The sequence below is a fragment of the Tursiops truncatus genome, chromosome 2 (assembly GCF_011762595.2).
Source record: "Tursiops truncatus isolate mTurTru1 chromosome 2, mTurTru1.mat.Y, whole genome shotgun sequence".
NCBI classification, from domain to species: domain Eukaryota; kingdom Metazoa; phylum Chordata; class Mammalia; order Artiodactyla; family Delphinidae; genus Tursiops; species Tursiops truncatus.
This window is the reverse complement of record NC_047035.1, coordinates 61,318,988-61,336,721: the sequence shown is the minus strand read 5'-3', so window position 1 is coordinate 61,336,721 and position 17,734 is coordinate 61,318,988. Positions and strand designations below refer to the sequence as shown.

At 33.5% G+C, this 17,734-nt stretch overlaps 1 protein-coding gene across 8 annotated transcripts in view; it reads left to right on the top strand.

The window, feature by feature from the left end:
* The window catches only part of MIPOL1 (mirror-image polydactyly 1), a 315,627-nt gene that overhangs the window by 258,649 nt on the left and 39,244 nt on the right, over positions 1 to 17,734 (top strand). Inside the window, exon 13 of one of the 8 annotated variants that reach the window (XM_073800542.1) lies at positions 5,133 to 11,946. The exons of 6 other annotated variants lie outside the window; for them this stretch is intronic. In XM_073800542.1, coding sequence (XP_073656643.1) covers positions 5,133 to 5,145 — 13 coding nt within the window. In that variant the 3' untranslated portion in view covers positions 5,146 to 11,946. Of the gene's footprint in view, positions 1 to 3,887; positions 4,867 to 5,132; positions 11,947 to 17,734 lie in introns of those variants that run through there. One more of the 8 variants, XM_019924006.3, reaches the window with a different exon arrangement.

Sequence of the window (17,734 nt, the reverse complement as noted above, 5' to 3'; positions counted from 1 at the left end):
TCTAGGTTTTACAATGAAATAACTTTTATCACATATCATCTTAACCGTGGGCCAGATTTACACTGATACTGTTCAAGTTTCGTCATAAAATATAACTATATAATAAATAGATTGGACTAAAAGATGTAAGAAAAAATTGTAAACTTTTAACAAATTTTCAAGAAAAAAATTCATCAACTATTTAGAATTTTCTTTCTATGCTTTAAAAAAAATCAGTTACTTAACATTTGCATGCATTCTAATTTTTAATCGCATAATTAAAATTTCAAAGATCAGCATAAAACACTGCCTTTTGAAATATACGGCATCCTGTGTCTTTTGAGTGGTATTGACAGAAAGAAAAGAAAAGAAAAGAACATGTAAAGCTAATAAAAAGTCTTTCCTCCCTGTTGGCCAAATACTGATTTCTATGAAGAAGTTGAGGTTACAAAGAAATCGTGAATTCTCAGCCTGGTTTCCCTGCTGATGAGTGAAAACTGTCTGTAGTTCTCTTCGAGGTATCAGGGGAGTCACCATAGTGTCACACAAGGGTCCTTAGTGTAGAGCAAACATACTTTCCACAAACTCAGCTGCTTAATCTGTTTGCAGGTTGAATTATAAAACAGGGTAGACGACTCTGGGTGCTGGGAAGGGGAACAGAGCATTTCCACAGTTTCTTGACTTAAAAAAAAAAAAAAAGCCTGCTATTCTTTTTTTTTTTTAAAGCCTACATTTTTCATCAAAAGACTTTACTAAACTTTGTAGTTTTGTTGCTATTTCCAGAATCTGATATTAACCATAATGGTTAATAATTAGTAAAATAATTGTGCTAAAATAGTCTTACATAGTTTAATATGAAAAGCATCAGTGAATTTTTTATATAATTACATTATGTTTTCATTAAAATTGTTCTGCTTCTTGCCAACTTTATCTTGATATTTTTCCTCTAAATTCTTGGTTGGACTACAAGTTGCAAAGCAGTACTAGATGTATCTGAACACTTTGTAAATACTTGTTGATTGAATCAAGGAATGCATTTCATAAATTCTCAGCACAAGGTTTAAATCAATATTTAATATAATGTTGAAAGTTGACTTGGATTTATTAGTATTAGTAGTAAATGAGAGGATTTTAAATTTTTCTGGAAATTTCTTCAATCTTTTTTATGTTTGAGATTCAAAAAGCTCTGTGAAATATGATTCATACCTCAGCAAATAATAAATCAAATAGTTAATTTATTTGTGCTAGTTTACGTACAGTTGAACACCCCAGTCAGCTTTGGAAGGCACCTTCTAAATCTAGATCTAATTAGATACAGCTTTATTGTCATTTATATATGAAAGATGGACTCAGATTCCTCCTAAACAATTGTCGTAAAATGTAAAGCATCTAGCATGCTTAATTTTTATTCTTGAACATGATATGTTTTTTAAGAATTTAATGTTCTGGGTTTTTAATCATAACACATGTTTTTAAATTAAATACATATTTAACTTATGAAATACAAGTCTTGTACTCTATCAAACAAGTATGTATTTTATTAAAAATTTAATTCCATTATATATTTGTATAGTGGATCACCTTTCTTATCCATTGAGTACATAAAGTAGGTTTTCTTAGAGCTGCTTTTATTATATACAGAGATACCTACCATGTTTGATAGGTGATATAATTATATTCATTTCTTTATAAAAACTAAAGAATTGAGGCTTATACCTTGAGCTTCAAGGAATGTCTCACTTTGACATGAAAAAAAAACATAGTTTTAATTGTCTAGCTCATTTCTTTCTACCAGGGAAGAATTAATGTGGGATTATTAAAATTGAGAAATTCCAATGAAGTGGAAAGTGAAGGATCCAGGCTAAAGAAGAAAAGGGATTCTCTAAACCTAAGTATCTGCACTGTCCCTGATTAGTTCCCTTTTATAGTTAACTTTATGGAGTGAATCATAAAAAGCATGAAAGTGGGGACTAAAAAGTTAAATTACAACATGGCTTCTTACATTTGATTTGCTTCTTCATTTCAGAATCTTTCTTCCAATAGGTGATCTAGAGTTGGGCTAGTACACATTTCAGCCTACTAAGATAGATAAAACATGTTTCAGATGATCACTATGGAGAAGAATGAGAGAAAAAGAGCAAAAGGGTTAAATAAGAGAGAGAGTCATACAGTTTTGGTTTAAGACTAAATAAAATGCAGGAATTTTTGTTGTTTTTCATTAGTCCCAGTGTTACAGTAGTTGAAAGTCAGAGATAAGAATTCCTATTATTTTAGGGAAATTATACGATGATCAAGTACACTTTAACTGAAACTTGACAGGCTGAAAAAAATACAACAGGAGTTCTTATACCGCAGAGATATTCTAATGTGATTTTCACACATGTGTATGAAATGTAAGTTCCTTAGAGTGGTCATATGCTCTAACCAGTACCCTTTTCCTTGATTCTGTTCTTAGCTCCAGTTAAAAGCCTTCTTAACCGTTTAAACCTTGCTTCCAGGGTACTTCTGTGAAGATAGGAGAACTATCTTACCTGAGAATACTTTTAGAACTGATAAAAATGAGATATATAAAGTGATTTGAACTTCCTAGGAAAGGTAACAATAACACTAACCACTAGTGTACTTTAGAATACTGCTGTTGTAGTAAAGGAAAAAAGGAAGCTATTGTAGAAATTAGATTTTTAGAAGTTTTCATCATTCCTGCCTGGATCTTGCTCAACCTCATTGATAACTCACTGGGAACATCCTCTTTTGCTTTCTCTATTCTTAAACACACAGATGAATGGATATAATGTATCTATCTGTTGATATAGAAAATGTCTGCATATTTATATAAATCAGGGTCTGAGTTTTTTTTAATGAATTGTCAGTATCCTCACCTAAAATCTGATGTACACTTCCTTACTAGATATAGTTTTATTCCCAAAATATAATTGAAAAATCTACATTGAACCCAAGAGCAAGTAGAAATATAAATTTTACTTGGATTCTAAGACTCCATGTTTGATTATTTCTCCCCATTATTCCATGTTTGACTGTATCCCCCCACTAAGGGATTTTTCCCAAATGCACATTTGGCCCTCTAAATATAGAATGAAAGAATCTTGTTTATTTCAGGGTAACTCTGTCTGCTAGTGAAATCATAAACAATGTCCACACATAAACTTCATTCTTGATCATTTACATTTAAAGAGAAAAAAATCATTCTATAGCAATATGAATGATTAAATCCATTCATATATAGCTTAAATCCATCTTATTTCTTTCTTATATTGTTATATATTCCTGAACAACTCAACAGAAAGTTTTTTTCCTTCAGTTCTTAACCTAAGTATAAAGAAAAGAATAGTTTTGCTGCTACAGATTATTACTTCATCAGGTGTTTCTATAGAAAGACTAATTAAAAGTGAAAACTAAAAATAGTAAATAGTATTTTGGAACTTTCTAAACTTAAGTAATTTTAATTTTTAAAATTGCTCTGGCATTTATAGCATACAAACTAATAGTTCTTGGAACATCATCATCATTTGACTTTTTCCTTCACAAATACAACAGTATCCTAAAAGCATAATGAAAGCATATGTTCTTTCTCTTTATGTTACCATTTGACAAGCTAAATAACGGTAAAAGTAACATATAAACATATTTAAAATCTTGAAACATCTTCTTCCTTAATTTAAAATAATCTGCCTTCTGAACTATGTGTATTTCACATCAGTCTTCCAAGAAGTTCTCTTCTACTGACTATAGGGCCTAATCTTTCCCAGAATGATGGGAGTAGCACAGTTCAAGAACAAGAATGAATCTCTGTATAATCACACCACAATGTGAGGTGACCCTAAGACAGAGAACTGACCAGATACACATATGGGTTTTAAGAAGACTTTCTGATGCTCTTTTTAACACAGCTGTGAGAAGAATGTGGCTAAGGCCCAATAGTCATTCTTGAGTAGAGCTGGCAAAGGAAACCATGAGGAGAAGAGAATTTAACACATGGGTGTAAGAGAGTACGGCTTCATTGATGCGATCTGAGGGGAATGCCTAATGACTGAAAGAATCAAACTTGGCAATGAAAACACAAAGCTCTTTTCATCAATTCAAACACAGACTCTAAAGCTGCAGATGGTCACCTCCAGCCTTGTCTATTCAGTGTGAGGTTTTATAAAATGGCACTTTGGTGAATACTAATAGATCAAAACAAAGATTTAATAACGTAAAGATGTGGTGTTCATTTTTAAATGAGTATACAGGTCAGTGTCTCAGAAAAGGATAAAAAGAGTACCTTTTATATGTGGGTCTAAAGTCTTTTTGTTATTTTTCAACTTCAAAAATAAATGACAAACGTACAGATTGTGTTTTATGGAAAACAGTTTACATTATGAAAAAGAGACCAAAATCAGAGTTTATATTTACACTCATTGATTTCACAGGTTTTGTTTGAGGACTCTCAGTTTATAACATCTGTTAATGTTTTCATGAAGCTCACTTGATAGGACAAATATATGTTGCCATTCTCAAAGATGAATCAATCTAATTAAAAATTTAGGCCAAAATATTTTATAATTGGAATAGAATTTTTTTCTTGCCTTTTTTAGAAAATGCAAAGACTCATTGTTTAGTACAAAGGAAGCCTTTGAGCTTCAATGCAGTCTTGAAATTACATTTTTGGTACTTTGCATTTGATTTTCTAAGATTTTATAAATTCATACTAATTGTATATATATTCAAAAGTAATTCATTATATTCAACTTGTTACTTATGCTTACATAACTGAATCTTACTTTAAATTAAAATATGGGGTATTTTTCCAGAATAAATTTTATTATTAGACTGGATAGCACTTTATACTTTATAAAATTCTTGAGCTAAACCCAAATAAATTAAGCTTTATTTTCCAAAATAAGCTTAAAATATGAACATGACTTATTAATAGCTTTCATATTTCTACTATATGTGAAGTATAATGAATAAGTCTGTATTCCTAATACTTTAATAAGTGACACAAACATATAATAAAATACTAGAATTGATAGTTAAAAAGGAGACAACTTAGTATCTAATAGAAATACCAGTAAACTAACAGACCCTTGCCTGTCATTAACTGGGTGTGTACAAGTTATTAAACTGTGTTCCTTCTCCGTTTCCTCATCTAGAAGATGGAGCTGATAGACTTGCCCTATCTACTTCCAAGCATGGCTGTGCAGATCAAACAAGGTGCAAGTGCATAAAAGTGCCTTGAAAAACATAATACACTCTATAAATGCAAGCCATTGACTGAAGAATATCTTCTACTTGTAATATACATTTTAGATAAAAAGTTATAATTACCTCTTTGGAACCAGAAATAGTAAGTTAGAAAAATAATATTTTAGCCTCAGAGACATAATGTAAATGTCATGTAACTTTGGAAAAAGTGATTCTGCACATAGATCGTGGAAACTGGAAGTAAAGAGGATTCTGTGCATTCTCACACATTACAAGTGAGAATGCAAAACGGTAAAAATCCCTATGGAGGAGAATTTGATGGTATCTAACAAAATTACATTTATCCTTTGACTAAAGAAAATCACTTTTAGGAATCCCTCCTGAATATATACCTCCTGAATATGAAACAATGTAAGAATTACAGTATTACTTTAATAGCAAACGGAAACAACCCAAATAGCAGAGTAGCTGAATAAACTATGGCAAATATTCACATAGCGTGATATGATGCAACTTTAAAAAAAAAGAAAAAAGTAAGGAAGATGTCTGTAAACTAATATTGATTGACATATTGCTAACTGAAAATAATCAACTATTTATAATATGCTATCTTTTATGTGAGAAATAAGAATAAGAGGAACAGGGAGGATAAACCAGAAACTAATGAAAATAGTTACCTTTGGAGATAGATGGGAAAGAGATCCAGGCATAGGATGGAAATGCAACTTTTCTAACTCTGCCTTTTTGTATAGTTTTGACTTTTGAACCATGTATATATTTTAAATATTCAGAAATTAAAATCAAATGAAAGGGGATTCCCTGGTGGCGCAGTGGTTGAGAGTCCGCCTGCCGATACAGGCGACATGGGTTCGTGCCCCGGTCTGGGAGAATCCCACATGCCGCGAAGCGGCTGGGCCTGTGAGCCATGGCCGCTGAGCCTGCGCGTCCGGAGCCTGTGCTCCGCAACGGGAGAGGCCACAACCGTGAGAGGCCTGCGTACCAGAAAAAAAAAAAAAAATCAAATGAAAAAGATAAAAAAAGCAAACCCTGAAAGTGAATACAAATAGAAATCAATGTACCTAACTATATCAGATTGGTTAGATTCTTATAGAGAGAAAATAATTAACTCAAATATCTTTTGACTATCAGACTGAATATACATCATTAGTGGCATATATTCTAAGGACAAAAAGAAATGCAAAGTAATCTTAAACTTTGCTCAGTATATTCATACTTAGTTGTACTACTGATTATTAAAATTTTGAAACTATTTTCTATATATTGTTGGATTGAGGAAATATGTAAATAAATATTATTAGGAGCCAAGATTTTCACTGTAAAATAGATGACATTAGAAAAAAGCAACTGTAATATTCAATTTGAATTGAAACTATCAATATGAATTCATGCTTTTAAAAATGTATATTTTTCCTTAGCTCTATTCATTGAAAAAGGCTTAGAAGGAAGGGATACACCTAACACCCAGATTTTAGTTCCTGAATACATTTCCTATTAAAGGGTACCAAAGCTCCTAGGTTTGGAGCATGGAAACTACGGTGAGTCTGGATTATCATTTTGTGCCAGAAAGGAAGAAAGTACTCAGAGACTAATAGAGTCATGTAGAAAGGGCACAGGAGCAGCTTGACAAAGTTCCCATAGACCAAATTTGGGATAATGTATGCTTCAAAAGAAGAACTGTATTTGACTATAGAATCCTTAATTGTTACATCTAGGGTTTATAAAGATACTTTAAAAAAAAATGATGGAAGATGGAAAGGAGGAATCTCTTTTGTAAAGGAGAACAGCAGTTAACAAGTACAGATAGAATAATAGAATTAGAAAATCACCACCTTGTAACCCCCACTGTAATTAATTCAAGCAAAGACCATTCATCAGCCATGTAATGAGTTAAAAGAAGCTACTTTGGCACTAAAGTCAGTCAGTCTAGTTTGGGGAAACTTGCTTAGCATATACCAGAGAGTTCAGAGCTTAAAAATCAGAGAGGGCTTAGACATGGGGATTTAAGATGTCAGGTGCCTTCAAACAATATTTAGGGATTTATTATTAAAATTTACTTTAGAAATTTTTCTTACTCAAATATTCTGTGCTTATGTAAATGATAGAAGATAGACCTAAATCATTCAACCTTTTATCAAAATTCATCTTTTAAAGAAACTCACTATAATGTAAAGAAGTTTTGCCTTAGAGATTTTATCAATATTAGACTAGGGTACTGATCCTGTATTTAAATTTTGATATTTTGTTTATCATGGTGTTTTTGTGTTAATTTTGATTTTTTTTTGAATATTGCATTTAAATATTTATCCTGATAATGAGACTTTTTACACCTCTTTAAATTGTTCATCTGAATTGAGTGCCCCATTCACCTACCCTAGATGTAGTGCTGAATACTCTATAGAATATGAAAAAGAGGGCACTTCTAGTTTACCCTCATTCAAAAGTAAGAACAGGGCTTCCCTGGTGGCTCAGTGGTTGAGAGTCCGCCTGCCGATGCAGGGGACACGGGTTTGTGCCCCGGTCCAGGAGGATCCCACATGCGGCGGAGCGGCTGGGCCCGTGAGCCATGGCCGCTGAGCCTGCGCGTCCGGAGCTTGTGCTCCGCAACGGGAGAGGCCACAACAGTGAGAGGCCCGCGAACCGCAAAAAAAAAAAAAAAAAAGTAAGAACAACTTACTGAGTTATCCTAGTGTGTATGATTTATACTGAATGGTGTTTCATGTTCAGAAATATTAGTCATATAATGGAGCTGAACAACTGTGGTTCTTCCCACCATATGGAAATTGACCAGGTTTTTAATTATATACTGTCCAGAAAATCTACCACTGTCTGAATTTCTGTTTCTTACTTTACAGTCATTACCTGCACCAGTTTTGTCAATTGTTGCTTTGTCTTTATTTCAATCATCTGAGTAGCTGGGTTATTGTATCTATCTACAGTAGGATCATGATTGTCTTCTAGACCCTAAGTGTTGATTTCAATTTGAGAATATATGGTATTTATGAATCAAAGATAAATCAGATAGAGAAAATTACTGTGATGATTCCAGCTTAATAAGTTGAATATTACTTTTACTTTGTAGGCCCCTGGCTTAGTTTAAAGTTTGAAGGTTCCTTGATATATTATCTCTACTAGTCTCCCAAAGGATGTTGCCAGTCTTTTGAATTAAACTTGAATAAGGTTGATTTGTATTCCCTGTTAATCAAAATTTGAAATGTTGACATTAGAAAATTTCATTCAGTGCTAATTATATATGACTTTTATGAAAGTTAGGAAGAAAAGAATCCTACATTTTAAAGTTTAGTATCAGCCTAAAGCCCTATGAAAACAATAGTGAGTAGCTTAATAAGCCATCTTAATAAGATACCTTAATAAAACTAACCAGTTATTCTAGCTTGCTGCATTTCACTTGGCAGTATAAAAATCAGTGACTTACTTCCTCCATCATTAATTGAAACTTTTCTGGGTTTAAAATGATCAAAATCCTCAGCAATGTTATAGCAACGTTTCCTAACCTTTCTTGACTCTTAATTCCCTTTAATAGTAATACATATTCTCTAGGCAGAGTTTTAAGTATCCTTCTTGCATTGGTGTAAGATAAGTTAATTTGCATTGATTGTTTTATAAGTTTTATTTTAAGTACAGTCTTTCGTATTCATATGTAACATCATATGCTGTTTGAAATATATATAAGGAAGTATTAATAGATTAAAATTTAGTAATGTATTATGGCATTAAATAACTGCTTGTGAGATGATATTTGGAATTCTTAACATTTTACTTTTAAAATGAAATAATGGTGGTTTTTTAGCCTGCATTTGCTAGAATATTTCCATGAATAGCACATTATGAGTGTTTTTGGTGCTTACTCCAATGTATGTAAAACTAAATTTAATATTATTACTATTCCAGTGTTTTCTCTCTCTAACTTTGTTTTTTAAGTAACAGCTACTAAACAAGTAATACGAGTAGTCTGATAAAATGAACACAACATAGAGATCTGGTGAAGAGAATCTTGAGGTGAATTTACGGATTTATTTTGATGCTCCTCATTTGTAATTGAAATTCAGTCTACTTTCTGCTTCCTCTGAGTATTTCAGTGGTCCGTTAGAGGTAGAAATTAAACAATTTACAGCTAAAAAGAAAAAAAAGATGCTCAAAACAACGTGTTGACCAGCTATGTTCAGCTATATGATAAATCAACTGAGGGATTGAGTCACGAACATGCTGTGCTAATCTTTGCTGAACCTTCATTCTGCTCATTCATGTGCACTCAGAAGACCTCAAGTAGTCCATTTTAAAAGGCTATATAAATTAATTTAATTAAAGGCAAAAATATTTAATAATAATTTTTGCTTTGGCTTCAAAAATAGAACTCAGAACACTACTCATTAGCAACATTATCACCTTCAGCTACATGATCTGTGAATTTTTAAAGGGCAAAATTTTTAAAAATGATCCTTTAGAGAATTTCATTACAAGTTTTACACACCCACTTTACTCTTTCATCAATTTAAACACATTTTTATATTGTTTAAAAAAATTTATTTCCTCAAAAGCATATTTTAAAATACTTTCATCATTTATTAAACAGCCCCCCCAACAAGTACATATTCAAGTTGATAAATTATCTGAATTAGTTAAATTAGGATGTAAGTTATTGAAAGGAATCATTTGCTGGAAAACGTATGTGTATTACAGCATATTAGATAAATGTTAATGGTTTTTAGAAGCAACCTAAGTGTCCATCGACAGATGAAGGGATAAAGAAGATGTGGCACATATACACAATGGAATATTACTCAGCCATAAAAAGAAACGAAACTGAGTTATTTGTAGTGAGATGGATGGACCTAGAGTCTGTCATACAGTCAGAAAGAGAAAAACAAATACCATATGCTAACCCATATATATGGAATCTAAAAAAAAAATGTTTCTCATGAACCTAGGGGCAGGACAGGAATAAAGACGCAGACGTAGAGAATGGACATGAAGACACAGGGAGGGGGAAGGGTAAACTGGGACGAAGTGAGAGAGTAGCATTGGCATATACACACAACCAAATGTAAAATAGATAGCTAGTGGGAAGCAGCTGCATCGCACAGGGACATCAGCTGGGTACTTTGTGACCACCTAGAGGGGTAGGATAAGGAGGGTGGGAAGGAGACGCAAGACGGAGGGTATATGGGTATATACGTATGCATATAGCTGATTCACTTCGTTATACAGCAGAAACTAACACAACATTGTAAAGCAATTATACTCCAAAAAAGATGTTAAATAAATAAACAAATAAATGTTAATGGTTTCTTTACATATCTTCAAATAAAAAAATATTTTTTAAAAAAGGAAATTTAAGGGCTTCCCTGGTTGCGCAGTGGTTGGAAGTCCGCCTGCCGATGCAGGGTACACGGGTTCGTGCCCCGGTCCGGGAAGATCCCGCATGCCGCGGAGCGGCTGGGCCCGTGAGCCATGGCCACTGAGCCTGCGCGCGTCAGGAGCCTGTGCTCCGCAACGGGAGAGGCCACAACAGTGAGAGGACCGCGTACTGAAAAAAAAAAAAGAAAAGAAAGAAATTTAATAGTTTATTATAGAATAATTGACTATAGGCTTTAAGATGCTTAATAAATATTCTTTTCATTATGAGCAAAGTGTACAACTCTAAGACCTGATTTTCTTTATTAGGGGACTTACTAAATATTAGTCTTTACTAGTCCACTTTTATGTATTTATCATTTATGCCAACACTCTGATTTTGCTCTAAAGTATTCTGCAACTTGCTATTATATGATACTAGCCCCAGAGCTAACTTTTTCGGTCTACTGAGTATGCTTAGTATATTCTATAACTAATAAATCAATAAAATCCTGTAATGTACAAATTCCTATCTCTATGAAGCAATAGTAAGCAAACTATAAGTGAATGCATGAGTCCAATAAAGGTATGTTTTGATTATACTGACTCTGAGAACATTTGACTTTAACAGTATACATCATTTATTGTGTGGTATAAATTGGTTGTAGTACTGTTCATAACTTTTGAATAGTAGATCCAGTGAATACTAAAACAATAAAAATGTTTATATCATGGGAATACATTTTAAGTAATTATTCTGAAGAGCTACATGTTAGTGGTATCTTTGAGCAAATTAATAAATCATATTTCTTGCTTAGGGAGTGAAACTGGAACGTGCTAATAAAATTTTTATCTTTAGTCATTGAATTTTATATTGGTTTCATACATTTTCTATATCATACTATAATAGCAGCAAAAATGCATTAAAAACTTTCAAATACATTTAAGTAACAATTTAACACAATAAACTCTACATTGATTAAGTAAATGTGTTTAGAAGATAATAAAATGAATGCATCAAAGAAGTTCCTTTACAATCATGTTTTGCTCATTTAAAAATAATTCCTGCTTAATGTAATGTTTCATTTCTTGTTAAAATTTTGCCAAGTCTTAAATAGCTAACCTATCTGGTCCCCTAATTCTTTAATGAAACTATACTTTCATGATAAAACATAGCTTTGATACTCTTTTCCTGACAGATTTTGTCACTTTTGGAAATAACTGTTTTGACAACTAGAAAGTGGCTGTTTATATTTATAATTGGTTGTTGTAGATGTCCTAATTAGTTATTGTAAAGTGAAAAAGTAAGTATAAATCATTACAGTTGGGTTGATTCAGGAAGTAAATAGCCATGCCAATATAAATATTAGAATTTTTTCAGATCTCAAAAATGAATGTATTTCATTCTAAATAAAAAAGATGAAAGAGAAAGTTTCTTAATGGATGAAAGTCCATAATTTAAATATTTTACCAATTATAAGAAGCAGGATCTTGAACAATTGTATTCATGACTTTATCCAACAAATATTTTTAAAACATGTACAGTGTCAGGCACAGGTGAACAAAATCAAACTCTACCTTGATTTCATGAAGCAAACCTTCGTTCAGGAGAGATAAGTATTAAATATTCATACAAATAAGTATGTAACTACCATTTGTGATTAACGTGATGAGGGAAAATTCTCCACAAACTGTAAGAGAATATAACAGATCTAATTCAGATTTGTGTTAAAGGGATAAGGTTTTTACTAAGCTGTGGCCAGAAGTATAAATAGGAATTAGCCAGGGGAAAAACACCTTTCATGTGGAAACCACAGCAAAGAACTTGGCACATGGGAGAAACTGAAGGAAGATCTTTTTGGCCAGAGGGCAGCTTGGAACAAAAAAGGAGGATGGAGTAGTATGCAGAGTCAGATCTTGAAGAACATTGTAACCCTTGTCAAGGTTTCTTTCTGTTAGTTTCCTTTTTTTAGCTTAAGCAGTGGAAGTTGTTGATAGATTTTAATGAGGGTACATGTTCTGATTTGCATTTTTAAAAGATTAGCCCTGAATGCTCTGTGGAGGATAGATTGGAATGAGATAAGAATAGAAGTAGAGAGACTCACTAGGAAGGAATAGTAGTCGTGAGAAATCGTGATGACTTGGACCAGGGGAGTATCATTGGAGATAGAGAGGAGTGGGACTTGAGATGTACATGGATGGCATCCAAGCAGTAAACTGCCTGAATAGGATGCGGGGTGTTAAGGGGAGCTCCCAAATTTTTGTCTTGAGCAACCTGATAGATGGAAATACCATTTATTGAGACAGAAAACTAGAGGAAGAACAGATGTGAAATGGAAGAACATTTTTAACGAGTTTAATATGAGTAGTACGCAAGACATCCAAATAGCTATCCCTCTTGGTGTCTTAGTTTCTCAAGGAAGGGGCTTACATTTATAACAAATAAACCTTCAGAATTGTTAACAGGTCCTTTAAGAAAATACTTGAGATTTATGTCACTTACATTTAAAGTGATCACTTATATTTAGAGCTTAAAATTCTAATGAAAAGAGGATATCCTGCAGTTCTCTTGCATGATAACCTTACCATTAGGCTATATGAGGAGGCCATATAACATACTGTGATATAATTGATGTCTGCAATGCCAGGAGTAACCTATGAACACTATTTAGTTAGTATATCTTTCCATCCAATAGAACAGAACATTTTTATACAAAAGTTTTCATAGAACCATCTTGCCAAGAATCAGTTTAGGTTTTAAAACTATGTCATTCGTCAATATTTTGTGACAGAATTCATCCTTGCTATGTATATTTCCTACTAATAATGAATTTGTATCATATTAAAAGATATAATGAATACATATCATACAAAAGATATAATGAATACATATCAACCAACTAAGTATATAATTTGAAACCATAATTTAGTTATATTTTGTTTCAGGACAAAAAATATACTTTTGAGGTTTATAGTAGCCTAGTTATCTTCTGCTCTATAACAAATTACTCCAAAACTTCACAGCTTAGAACTCTTACTATTTCACAGTTTCTTTGGATAAGGGATCTCAGCTTAGCTGGGTCCTCTGGCTCCACATGTCTCACAAGCCTGCAGTAATCTCAAGACCTGACTAGGAAGCATCTATTTTCTAGATGTCTCACATGGTTGTTGTCAGGATTCAGTTCTCACAGGCTGTTAGAGCAAAGCTTCTCAGTTCTTGTCATACTCAAGGCCTCAGGCCTTCTTTGGTTCCGTGCTATGTGGGTCTCTCCATGTAGCACCTCACAACATGGCAGGTGGCTTCACTGGAATGCAAGCAAGGAGAGAGAGAGAGAAAGCTAGCAGAATGGAAGTCACAGCCTTTTGTTGCCTAATCACAGAAGTGACATTCCATCATTTATGCCGTGTTCTGTTCATTAGAAACAAGTCCTTGGGTCCAGTCCACACCGATGGGCAGGGGATTACACAATGGTGTGAATACCAGAAGGCAGGCATCGTTGAGAGCTATATAAGAAGCTGCCTCCCACAAAGTTTTCAGAAGGTTAAGTTACTTTTATTAGGCCTTGGGTAGCTAAAAATTGATGGTCTGTAAGACATTCAGTTGATCATATTGCTTCAGGAGCAGTGATAGTTGTAAAATGCACAACCGGAATCTGACCTGAGGAAACCATCACAATCCTCTGAAAATCTACAAGATCCTATCTAGAAACCAAAGGTCATGGCAAGGTCAAAACTTCTACAGAAACCAACGCCTGAGCCAAAATTAAGTATTGGGTTAGCCAAAATATTCGTTTGGTTTTTCCCGTAAGATGGCTTAGTTTTCTTCAATGTATTTCGAAACAGTTTTGTTAGATTGTATTGTAACAGCTGTCATATCAGCGTGCATTTTTTTAAAAAGTTATCAAAATTGGTGAATTTTTGTATAGCCATTTTAATATTGAAGACTGAAGAAAAAAAGCAACATTTTCAGCATATTATGCTTTATTATTTCCAGAAAGGTAAAAACACAAATGAAATGCAGTAAAAGATTTGTGCAGTATATGGAGAAGGCGTTGTGACTGATAGAATGTGTCAAAAGTGGTTTGCGAAGTTTCGTGCTGGAGATTTCTCGCTGGATGATGCTCCACAGTTAGGTAGACCAGTTGAAGTTGATAGCGATCAAATCGAGACATTGAGAACAATCAATATATCACGCAGGAGATAGCCAACATACTCAAAATATCCAAATCAAGCATTGAAAATCATTTGCACTGGCTTGGTGATGTTAATCACTTTGATGTTTGGGTTCCACATAAGTTAAGCGAAAAAAAATTGGTCATATTTCCGCATGCGATTCTCTATTTAAACGTAACAAAAATGTTCTGTCAGAAAGAGAAAAAATATATCGTATATTAATGCATATATATGGAATCTAGAATACTGATGAACCTATTTTCAGGGCAGGAAAAGAGACGCAGACGTAGAGAATGGACTTGTGGACACAGTGGGGGGGGACGGGGAGGGTGGGACGAATTGAGAGAGTAGCATTGACATATATACACTATCATGTGTAAAATAGCTAGCTAGTGGGAAGCTGCTATATAGCATAGGGAGCTCATCTCGGTGCTCTGTGATGACCTAGAGGGATGGGATGGGGGGAGGCTCAAGAGGGAGGGGATATATGTATACATAGAGCTGATTAACTTTGTTCTACAGCAGAAACTAACACATTGTAAAGCAATTATACTCCAATAAAAAATTTTTAAAATAGAAAAAATAAAAAAAATTGTGACGGGTGATGAAAAGTGGATACTGTACAATAATGTGGAACGGAAGAGATCGTGGGGCAAGCGAAATGAACCACCACCAACCACACCAAAAGCCGGTGTTCATCCAAAGAAGGTGATGTTGTGTCTGTGGTGGGATTGGAAGGGAGTCCTCTATTATGAACTCCTTCCAGAAAACCAAACGGTTAATTCCAGCAAATACTGCTCCCAATTAGACCAACTGAAAGCAGCCCTCGACGAAAAGCGTCCGGAAGTAGTCAACAGAAAACGCATAATCTTCCGTCACATTACCCCAAGACTGCATGTTTTTTTGATGACCAGGCAAAAACTGTTACAGCTTGGCTGGGAAGTTATGATTCATCCGCCGTATTCACGGGACATTACACCTTCGGATTTCCATTAATTTCTGTCTTTACAAAATTCTCTTAATGGAAAAAATTTCAATTCCCTGGAAGACTGTGAAATGCACCTGGAACAGTTCTTTTCTCAAAAAGATAAAAAGTTTTGGGAAGATGGAATTATGAAGTTGCCTGAAAAATGACAGAAGGTAGTGGAACAAAAGGGTGAATATTCTTGGTGAACATGAAAAATGTGTCTTTTACTTCAAAACCGAAGGAACTTTTTGGCCAATCCAATACCAGGAATCATGCATATTCAGAAACTAATAGATCACGAACAGGGTAGCTAGCAGAATCTGTCTCTGGTGCTGTCAGTTCCTACTTATAAATTTCAATTTTAAAATTCAAAGTGCCACTAGCTAGTGTAAGAAACAAGGAGGAAGGGGTTAGAATTTTGCCTCTTTCAAATAAAAATGAATGCAGAGAATCTGAGTCAAGATTTAGGCCAGTCCTACTAGTAAAAATGAGAAAAATAAAATAACGGGGGTGGGGGAGTGCTCATCTGTGGTGAATGTAGGAAACCAGTCAGTATTATTTGAATATATGCTGAAGTGTAGCAGGGTTATTGGTATTTCAGATCTGTTCATTGTTGATATTGATGCTGTTAATGATTATACGCAGTTTTTAAAAAATCAGTAGCAATGGATGTTCAGCAAAAATTTGTTACCAAATGTAAGTATTTAAACACTGAAGCTTATTTTAAAAGAACAAATAATTATAATCATTAACATGAAAGATTACCAAAAAATAAGTTGAAATAATAATAAACATGATTATTGTTACAATAGCAATGTCAGTGAATGGACAGCTCTTAAAATATTTTTGTAAAATAAGATGAAAAAGAGCTTTAAATAATGATAAGATAAAAGTTGAATGAGAGTAGTGCCTGCCCATATCCAAATACCTTGAACTATGTGAAGGTACTTAGAAAATTCTTTGAAACTTATTTCTTCTGCTCTTCAATTCAATTATTATCTTAACCAAGTATGTATTATTCACCAAGCATTGAAGTAGACACGGGAGATCACCGGTAGATAAAATTAAAGACAGCAGCATTTGCCATCACTGAGCTTACAGTCTAGCAAAGGATACTGACAAGTAAACAGCAATTATAAAGAGGAAGTGTGTGTTACTATGGGAACACTTAAAGAGGATACCTGTATCAGACTTGGATCAGTCAGGGGAGGTTTCATAGTTGTGAAAAGCATATATGTTTCATTAATTCTGTGGGTTATGTTGCTAGTAGTCTTGGTTACCTGTTACAGCATGCCATAGAAAAAAGGTCTAAGATTCAAGCCCTCCCAAATTTTGATTTTTAAAATATTGCATATGCTATAGCATATGTACAATATTCACCTACTAAAGAAATAACAACACAGAATCTAATCAGATCTGCATCCTTCATTTAAAGCCCTAAGGACTATAAGTGTTTCAGAATTTAGAATTTTTCAAATTTTGTAAAGGTAATATGATGTATATTCTCTTTATTAGTTAACATCTTCATTTGTTGTGGAGAAGCACAGTGACATATATGAATTACCACCCTAGATCAGGTTTTGCTGTTACATGAGTTTGCAACAAACTTATAAAAATACTTTTGCTTTTTCAGAGCTTTTTCAGTTTTGAAATTGTGCATTAAAGGATTATGAATAGAGCCTCCTTTTCCATAAAAAGGTAATTGGAACCTGATAAATTAACAAAATGATATCCAATGAAGACTTTGCATTATTTTTGTGCCAATAATATCAGTCATTGAAATTTAAAGGAAAGATCTCACTCATTCCTCTATGATGGTATATTGACTATCTCTCAATGATTAGGAGAATCAGTGGGAAAAAGTAGAGAATATTCCTAATGGCTTCTTTACCACTAGTATTTCTAAGAGATTATGGAATAGCAAAAGTTGTTTAAGTTTTAGGGATATAAGAACCACAAAAGTGTGATAAATATTTTTAAATAGAAATTTTAATAACTTTATTAAATGTTAGCTTCTCCAGGCTAATATTTATGTCA